The sequence below is a fragment of the Pieris brassicae genome, chromosome 2, assembly GCF_905147105.1.
Source record: "Pieris brassicae chromosome 2, ilPieBrab1.1, whole genome shotgun sequence".
NCBI lineage: Eukaryota > Metazoa > Arthropoda > Insecta > Lepidoptera > Pieridae > Pieris > Pieris brassicae.
In genome coordinates this window covers 8,502,964-8,513,195 of record NC_059666.1, presented here as the reverse complement: position 1 = coordinate 8,513,195, position 10,232 = coordinate 8,502,964, and the positions used below count along the sequence as shown (strand labels likewise).

Sequence of the window (10,232 nt, the reverse complement as noted above, 5' to 3'; positions counted from 1 at the left end):
TTATATAACCTTGTAAAGTAAACAAAAGACATTCCAAGTATGCAAAAGGATTTATTCTTATCCTTATCATAGTATATACACATTTGATAAATAAAACAATAATAGATATTGAATTTCATGTTACATCATCAATTGAAGAAGTTATTTAACTTATACAAGAAACTCCATCAATAAAGTTCTCAAAAAAGGATGTAATTTTATAAACCTAATAAAAACTGGTCTAATTTCCATTACCTTGGTTGAATATTGTATTACAAAAGATATTTCTGCACCTATATTTTTAAGGTTCATATAAGTTTACATACTATAATGTGTTATAAAATCAATGAACAACAATAAATATACTAACAGATATTGAAACTCCATAAACATTGAATGTTATGGACAAAAAAAGGTACTGTAACATACCAAATATAACAAATATTCATTCATCATTATTAGTGTATTATTATATATTCAATAAAAAAAAATTAATCATCCTCATCTTCAAATAGCATTTGTAGTAGTTCCCTATTATTACACTGGGAACCTTCAAGTCTTTGAACACCTTTCCATTTAATTATTGTTGGAATAACCATTAGTCTTGTTCGACTATCCAATCGGAATGGACATGTTTTTTCTTTCCAACTGTAACAATGGAATATTTCTAATTAATGTACTAGTATTATCCATATAAATTTTTATATGCTCTACAAAGGTGGCACCTTCCTTCCTCTGCTTATTAGGCAAGGCTTACAATTTTATATGCCCAATAACTTGAAATGTTTCTTAAGATTCACAATAGTTTATATTAATTCATTTATTTACAACTTATACATGGCCAAATTTCAACAAAAAATATTAATATAACTATATTAAGTATTTTTTATAAAATTAACAGAAAACCTTTTGCCATATATTAATCTATACAAGAAGATTTAAAAAATAATCAATTAATAATAATATAGCTTACATAGTCTTAAATACCCAGAACTAATCAAATATAGTACACAATAGTATGCTAATGAAAACATTATATGTTTTTATTTAATATAAGGAAAATTTCTAATAGAGTAAACTTATGGTATTAAACAAGAATTAGTAGTAAGCATTGAGTACTTACTAATCTCTTTCACCAACATCAACAAACACAAAAGTTACATTTTTCTTTAGTTCACCCAAAAATGCTTTTACTATTGGTTCAGCTGAAAAAAAAAAACATGTGTTGTAAACAAAAAATAAGTAATTTAATTGAACTGAGACTACATAATAAAGAATAATAGATTTGTTATTTTATCATAAGCATTAAGCACTTAAATATTTTTTTAAAGAGATACTATTGTGATTCAATTACCCATTATACAATAAATGCACCAGCTTGCCCCATTTTCTTTTTTGCTGCCAGTAAAGAAAAAATAAACATTTTTTTTCTTACTAGGCAAATTTTCAATAAATTTAGTGAATTCTTCATAGTTTTTTAACTCAAGGATGGTTGTTTTCTTGCCCATTATATTTCCAAATACGTTTACTTAATTTATCCCCGATAATTTGTGACTGACAATGATACAAGTGACAATGAGGGATTTAAAATTAACGTATTACGTAAAGAGGCTTTTTTAACTAAAATAATTATTTGTCAAGTTTATTATAAATAATGATTTGAATATAGATTTGTTATTAACAAAGACCCAATTATGTACGCTTATACACTTACCCACTTCGCAATCAGGACACCAACTCTTCCCATTATTCGTCTTCGAACCGCTGAAGTAGAAGAGAGTAATGGAACCATTTGGATCTATATTTTCGGTGTAACTAACAAACTCATCAAATCCTTTAAGATTTACTATAGTTACCATATTGCTCACAATACTTGAATTACTTAAAACCAGATATTTTTTTATTATTATTCACCCTAGAGACTTCGAATCTAAACTTTACAAATGAAGTAGATCAAAAATTTAGTATACGATATTGTAGCAATGCAAGATAGTAAATTAGGAGCTCGTTAGTTTCAAACTTCAGTGTCAAATGTTATTGTCATTTCTGAATAAAACGACAACGACAACGACGAAAACATGAATGGACACTAAGGACATAGTTACATATATGTCAATACTCAATAGTTAAAAGAGATACTTAATCCAAACACATATTGTGTTATTTCGCTTGGTTGTGGTAAACTTATTAATGAGAATGAAGATATTTTAAATACATATAAAATCAGAATAAAATAAATTAAATATTAACGTGTTGTTCGTATACAATGATAGTTTTATAGACATCGTAATCTGTGCTCAAATTTTATCTATGAATTATGAACAAAACGACGGTCAACGCAAACGGCTAGTTTTTAAATGGAAAATCATACAAATATTTTTGTTTTCGTGTTTAATGTAAATAAATAGAGATTTTAAGAAATTATAACTTATTTTCAAACTATACTCGATTTATACAATGGAAAACAAACCTAGGTTGGAACCAGTAAGATTGGCAGACTGGGCGCACAATTCTGGTAAGCAATTCGAAATATCTTATTTTGATTCTAAAATTAATTAACCTGATGTTTATATTTATACATTTTTATTACAGCATTCTTTGCGAAAGACATCCAACTAATGTCGGAGACTAAGCGCTCTAAGCAGTTAGAAACTGAATCAAATGCAAAAGTCAGATTAAATCCTATTCCTCCTTCTCAATTAAATTTAAGTTTTCAAGGTAATTATTATTTTCTGAAAAAAAACCAAATAGAAATATTTATTTAATTAAAACTTTTTTTTAAATCTTGTAATTTAATTTAATGTATTATAGCATTGAAACCTAAATGCATTGGACAGACATCGGTACAACCAGTAACCTCAATAAAGAAAAATAACTGGAATTCCTCTGTTAAAATAGTTAGTAAAGAAGAAAGAATGACAGATATAAAATCCAATATAAGAAAAACTCTAAACTTCAATTCTCAGGCTAAGGTCAGACCTCATTAATAAAGTTTGATAGCATATTTGATTTAGGCTTACTGAAATATTTAAATCTTTGGCTAAAATTATATATAATGTAAATTTACTCTATCAACATAGTCACAATATTTACAATGGTTTAAAATGCCAATATGATTGTTGTGTTGTACACTTATTTCAAAATGATTATCCAATGTTTAAACTTGCTTAAAGTGCTTGTTTATGCCAAACAAAGATGGGAATTTTATAGACAACCAGTTAATTCATTATGAATATTTTATACAATTATTATTAAATTTTTAGACAACCAATACTAGGAAAACTCTTATTGAAAAAGCAACACCACAAATACATATGTTCAAAACCTTAAAAGTCAAGAAAGAAGGATCAGGTAAACAACAAATATTTTGTACTAAATAATAGAAAGATTGAAACTGAAGCTTTAAATATAATAAAATAATCGAAGGCTATATATGTAATTATAGAATATATATACATAGAACTTAATATCATGCTTGATTTTTTATTTCAGATTTAAATAATGAAATTAAGTTTAGTGGGAAAAAAAGAATTCCCGTCACACCTAAGAGTAAAGAAATAGAACCAAAAAAGTTAAAAATAAACACACCTAAGAGCATTCTTCGAAATTTTTTAATTAAAAATACACCTCTCTCAACTGCATCTCGAAAATCTTGTGATGGTGATGCCACATTTCTTTGTATTGAAAAGGAAGTTGATGACATGGGGCAGGAAAAGGAAATAGAAAATGACCTTGATATAAATGCTCCATTACCATCATCTACACCTTTTAAGACTTCAAATGTTTCAGAGTACTTTCCAATATCTGATGCTGACTCTCTTCAGAAGGACAAAACAATTCTAGACTTTAGTAATGTGAGTGAAAATGAGAACCCGGTTGTGGCTCTATGTGATGCATTTAAGAAGGCACTCATTTCACATACCTGTCAAAAAACAGACTTGAAACTAGAACGAGGATCCCTAATAAGTGTCATAGAGGTTGCTTTGAAACATTTACAAGAAATAGAAGAATCTGAAAAAGAAAATACAAGTAATAATAATAGAAAACAATTACTGGGTGTCAGTTTAAAAGATTTTTGTAGGACAAAACCACCAACATTTAAAATACAAAAAAAAATTGTATTCCAAATTTCCCCAAAAAAATGCCATGTTTCTCCAAAAGTAAATAAAGTAGATGCTATTAACGTTTATATGGGTCTAAAAAGAAATTTAAATTTTTTGAACACACCAAAGATAGATAAGACACAAAATAATGAAACTGACACTCCCATTAGAATGAAGAAGAACCTACAATCCCAAATAAATAGATTGTACAATGACAGTGAGTCATAATGCTATTCAGATACACAAACATCTAATAGAGTGAAATTAATTAGAAAGTTATGGATTGTACAGTCAAGTTTTATTTTTTAGAAGACTTCAGTATAAATACTGCAATATAGTAAAGGTCAAAATGAATTCTACCTATATAACATTTATCTCCATTTATGCAAAGTCTTAGGTTATTATATTCAAATTTATCAGAATCAGTTTCAAGAAAAAAATAGCTAAACCCTTATAATTTTATTTTATTTTGAAGACTACCATGTTTAAAGAAATCTTTTCAAGTACACTATCATGAAATTAGCAAATACCATGCATCACCCTAGATGAAGAAAAAAAAATGCTATCCTATCATATGATTTGTTATCGGTGCTTTAAACCTTAATAGCAATTTTTGTATTTAATTCATGCTTCATGTAAAGATATGTCTATTGAAAATAATCAAATACTGCACAGAAATTGTAATAAAACTTATAAAAAAGTTTAAACATGGATTGTCTCATGTGAGCTAAAAATATATATTTATATTAAAAGCATGCTGTACCCATAGTTAATTTTATTAATTATCTATACTTAAAATGTACTAATATTAAAATTGTATATGAATTATGATTTAAGTAAATTTGTACAGTATTTATTTTAAATTGTAATAGATTATTAAAGTAATATATATAGCTTTGTAATAAATTTCTATGAAATTCCCTAGTTTGATTTTATTTTATAATAAGCAACAACTACTAGTATAATAATTATTTTGATAATCATTTAGGTTTTACTTTTAATTAGAATTATTTTAACTCCGTTGAGTAACTCAGTGTTCATATTTTCTTTCATAAATATATTTTTCTGGGTAATAGAACTACTGGTGTTCTAAGGTAAAGTTTGAGTTTACAGTTACAAAAGTCGTTCCACTTACATCGACGTTACGAATATATTCCGAATTGCACAATAAAGAGGTGGAACATTTTTTCCTGGGATTAAAACATGGAACTACTAAGTAAAACTCTTGAAAATTACGAGCAGCTGAGCTACAGCCACGGTTATTATTTTGACAAACAGGGTATGTAGTTTATTTTGTCATAATATGATAAAATAAATAGCTGTGTATAGTATTAAACTATCACTAAAACATTTAGCGCACCCTATAAGCTTTAGTGTTGAAAGTATTTAACTCTCAACAAAAAAAAATATTATATTGATAATTATAAAAAATCGACAATCACAGCCTCCCCAAGGCCCTGATAGCAGGTAAATGTAATTTCAGAGGTCTATATAATTTGTGAATTTACTATATTACCGCTAAAGTTCATTTTTTTTTTTTTAATAATTTTATGGCCTGGTAACGAGACCTTTAAGCCAAGTCTTATTTACGGCCACTAATTCACATGTTATTCTATCGTTTCACTTGTTTTCTTAAATCTTCCCCACGGTATTTTTGATGTATTTATATAATGCACTATAACACTTTTTGTTTTTGAGCAAATCACACAACTGGCGGCGGGAGGGATCACTAATTTCCATTATTTCACTTGCCAATATTAGTCTATTAAAAATGAATATTTGGTTTTGGCATTTAAAAAAGATATGGTTGATATCTGCGATCTCGTTATTATTACAGAAAGAGCAAATATTGTTAGTTATAATATTAAGTTTAGCGAGGTGCGCGGGTGCAGTGTTATGCCCAAAGCGCAATCTGTTGATTGTGGTAACGAACTCACGACTCACGATACAGCTAGTATTCAACTCATCATACCAGGGTCTTATATGTAAATTTTCCTGTATACTACCATACCATTTTCCTTTCAATTTTTGATCTTCTTCCCATAATGTTGTCCATAAATTTTTTATCGAGTTATTGATATAATAATAATAATCAGTCATAGGAACCTGTACCACATTTCTGACATTAAGAGTGTTAATCCCTTCATATGCAGCTTTGTCTGCTTTTTCGTTACCAGTAATACCTTTATGTGAGGGTACCCACATAAAGGCAACAGTTATATCTTTTTTATGCAACCGTAAGACAGTATCTTTAATTAAATAAATAATATAATTAGTTTTAAAATTATTAATATTAGAATGCTTAAGGCTATTTAAAAGACTCAAAGAGTCTGTCAAAATTAGAAAATATTTACAATTATTTATAGAAATTATAGATTTTAAAGCGGCAAAAACTGCATATGCCTCTGCTGTAAATATGGAGCACTTTTTATCGAGAGCAAAGCTTTGAGCAACATCTTTTTGGGAATCATATACCGCACTTCTCACACAATCATTGCCTTTACTGCCATCAGTGTAGATTGTATAATACTTGTTATTTTCTTCTATAAAAGCCAGTAAATCTGAATTATTTTCGATTAAATTGGATAAAATCGTAATAGGATGAGTGATACAACTGTATGAATGAGTGTAACACGACCAGTGTGAAAGTTTTTTGATGTTCGAATAATGAGATTGTATTTCTAAGAAGATCTGGCACAGAGTTGGAGATGTACCTCTCAGGAGATCATTTGGTGAAGTGAGTGGACCATCTATATTGATTGGGTGAGGTATTATCCTATTTATAATTTGGATATTATTTGATGATAATAGTTTCAGGCAGTATCTTTCTGCAAGCATAAGTCGTCTCAATATCAATGGCATAATATTTGTTTCGACTTCCAAGGCCCTTATGGGAGTCGAACACATTGCTCCTGATATGATCCTCAAAGCTCTGTTCTGCAATATATCCAATTTATGTACATGAGTGCTATTTAAATAAGCTAAAGAACTATAATCAAAATGACTTCTTACAATAGATTTATATAATAATGAAAGTATTTTGGGATCTGCACCCCATGTAACACCTGCTAGACATCTTAAAATGTTAACACCATTTAATGCATTTCTAGATACATATTTAATATGTTCTTCAAATGACAATTTCTGGTCAATGATAATACCTAAAAATTTGTGTGAGGTGACTCTTTGAATGACATCACCATTATAGACAACATCCACTACTGGTGTGTCCTTTCCAAATAGCATTAAATTACTTTTGCCAGCATTTATTATCAATTTTAATGTGTGTTGATAATAATTATTTAACTGTCTTAAGGCAGTGTTAACATTTTCAATGGCTACTGTTAAATTTACATCTGAACTATACAACACTAAATCATCTGCAAATTGAAGTATATTTACATTTTTAGTATTAACATATTTACATATCTCACAAGTATACAAATTATACAACAAGGGTGATAATGTGGCACCTTGTATAGTACCTTTTGATGCAGTTCTAGGTCCATATAAGATATTGTTATGCCTAACATATAGTATTCTGTTATTGAGGAAATCATAAATCCATTTACATAATTGTCCAGGTATACCAGAATTACTGAGTACCTTCACCAGTATGCCAGGATCCACACTGTCAAATGAACCTTGCACATCTAGAAATACACAAACTGTGTGTAATTTATTGTTTTTTGCATTTTTCAGATCAGATATGAGAGAAATGAAGCTATCAACACAACTTCTTCCTCTGCGAAATCCATATTGAATGTGTGGAATGACATTATTGGATTCTGCATACCAGTCAAGTCGAGATTTCACCATATTTTCAAATATTTTTCCAATACATGATGTTAACGAGATTGGACGATAAGAACTGATCTGTTCAGGTGACTTATCTGGTTTTAATATAGGTATTACACATTGAGTTTGCCATGAACTTGGTATGAGTTTTTTATGCCATAGATTATTAAGAACATTCAAAAATAGCTTTTGTACAGATTCAGATAGATGTTTCATTAATAAATATGGAAAATCATCTAAACCAGGACTAGTATTTCTTCTAGATTATATACTCATTAAAAGTTCAGACCATGAAAAAGAATCCAATAAAAATTTAGATTGAGGATTTTCATTGTTAATATTAAAATAATTGTCTAATGAATTTGGGTCAAGTAAATTGTTACTATCTGATAACTTATCTAAAAGTGGCTCTACAAATTCATCCCTATATGATTTATTACCAATTCTGATACCCTTAAACTTTTTAATGAGATTCCAAATTTTACTGATGGGTGTAGTTCTATTGAAACTATTGCAAAAACCATTCCAACTGATTCTTTTTTGCTCCTTTATAGTGCGTTTTTTTAAAGCATCTAATCTTTTATAGTTGATGTAATTATATTCTGTTGAATCATTTCTATACAATTTCAAGGCTTTGTAAGATTGTATTACGGCTTGTTCACATATACTGTTCCACCAAGGGGCTGGTGGTCTACTCCTAAAGTTAGTCCTAGTGAATCTAGGAACTGCCATGAGTTTGAGTTTATTGAGCCGGTTACAAAACTCATCATAAGATTTTATTGGACTCTCTTCGCTAACCATCATGTCATGGAAGACCAAACCAGACAATTCACTATACTTTGTCCAATCTGTTTTATCATATAAAAATCTGTCAACATGTTTATTAATTGTGTATCTTTCAATGCACATTGTAATGTTTGTTATGGTTGGATAATGATAACTACCCATAGCATCATCATGAACTGACCATTCACAAAGAGGAGCCACACATGGACTAACAAAGCTTACATCTATTGCTGAGGGGTTGCGTGTAGGATAATTTACTGTAGTAAAGCTACCATTATTCAAAATACATAAATCACATTCATCAATTATATTATATAAGTTATTCCCTCAACTTTTCGTAGACATACATCCAAAAGCAATATGATGTGCATTGAAATCACCACTTACAAAAAGAGGCTTCGGTAATTCTCTTATAATATTGTGCAATCTATTCATTCTTATACTCCTACGTGACGGAGGACAGTACACACAAAGAATAGACAGTGTAGTATTTTCTGTGTATATACTTATGGCTATAGTTTGAATATCTTCATAAAAAGTAGTATTTATAACATTGTGTTTCAAATATGGTTTAATTAATATTCCTACACCATTACGAGGATTTTTTGAATTTTTATTGTAGAAATTATAACCGGAAATATAAAAAGATTGATGGTCTTTTAACCATGTCTCATTTAGTAAACAAATATCAATATTATTTTCATTTAAGAATTTTGTAAGAAGATGTTTTTTATGATTTGCACCTTGAACATTAAATTGCGCAATACGTAGAGATGATGTTGTATATGGTTGTGTATCCATTATATTGACAAATTTTTAATAAGTATATCTTTAATAAATGTTGTAGTTATAGGCTCATTATCATTCTTATTACCTATTTGAACCAGTGTTTGTACCAGGGCCATAAGTACATCACTGTTTGCAATTATTTGTGATTTTATATCATTAATACTTACAGCCTGTGAGACAGGCTTAATATTTACAGATTTATTTACATGTTTGGGTGCATTATTTACACTAATCACTTTTTTATTTACAGGGTTGGAGCGTGGTGGAAGGGGAGGGAACTCATTGTTATCTTTTGTGCTGGCAATGCTTGCATATGTTATTTTATTTTTCTTTTCTAGGATTTTATTCATTTTTATTGGACACATTTTGGATATTGCTAAATGAGGTCCACTGCAATTTACACAGCAAATCTCATTTTGTTTATTGCAGTCTTTATAAGAATGTTCACCTGAACAAATAGAGCAACGCTGTTTGCCATTACAAATTTTAGCATAATGATTAAATTTCATACATTTGAAACATTGTTGGAGAGGAGGTATATATTCAAACACTCTGTAAAAAAATAAATCATATTGGACACTCTCAGGTAAAGAGTTTGCCAAAAATGTGATACTAACAGTTTGTGTTCCGACTAATTCATTGCCAATTTTTTTCCTAAATCTCCTAACTGCAATTATTTCATTTGTAGAAGTTAATTTCGTAAATAGTTCTTTATTTGATATACTTGCAGGCACAAATCTGATAATACCAGTTTTTTCAATTTGAGCTGCTGGAATG

General features: G+C 28.9%; 3 protein-coding genes across 4 annotated transcripts; 1 reads left to right on the top strand and 2 right to left on the bottom strand.

The window, feature by feature from the left end:
• Positions 1-74: 74 nt before the first annotated feature.
• On the bottom strand, positions 75-2,011 carry LOC123706557 (thioredoxin domain-containing protein 17-like). The gene is made up of 3 exons (XM_045655826.1): positions 1,694-2,011; positions 1,103-1,184; positions 75-627 (listed from the first exon to the last, which is right to left on the bottom strand). The coding sequence occupies exons 1-3, from the start codon at positions 1,836-1,838 to the stop codon at positions 471-473; spliced, it is 384 nt and encodes a 127-aa protein (XP_045511782.1). The 5' UTR covers positions 1,839-2,011; the 3' UTR covers positions 75-470.
• Positions 2,012-2,310: 299 nt separating this feature from the next.
• Positions 2,311-4,777, top strand: LOC123706555. Its single transcript, XM_045655824.1, has 5 exons — positions 2,311-2,494; positions 2,572-2,697; positions 2,791-2,951; positions 3,243-3,330; positions 3,472-4,777. The coding sequence occupies exons 1-5, from the start codon at positions 2,437-2,439 to the stop codon at positions 4,308-4,310; spliced, it is 1,272 nt and encodes a 423-aa protein (XP_045511780.1). The 5' UTR covers positions 2,311-2,436; the 3' UTR covers positions 4,311-4,777.
• Positions 3,905-8,104, bottom strand: LOC123706554. 2 transcript variants are annotated; one of them, XM_045655823.1, is made up of 3 exons: positions 7,095-8,104; positions 5,218-7,019; positions 3,905-3,990 (listed from the first exon to the last, which is right to left on the bottom strand). In XM_045655823.1, exons 1-2 carry the CDS (start codon positions 8,094-8,096, stop codon positions 5,715-5,717), a joined length of 2,307 nt encoding a protein of 768 aa, XP_045511779.1. In that variant the 5' UTR covers positions 8,097-8,104; the 3' UTR covers positions 3,905-3,990; positions 5,218-5,714. The 2 variants fall into 2 exon arrangements, with proteins under 2 accessions (XP_045511779.1, XP_045511777.1); XM_045655821.1 differs by having other exon boundaries at positions 5,218-8,104.
• Positions 8,105-10,232: the final 2,128 nt, after the last annotated feature.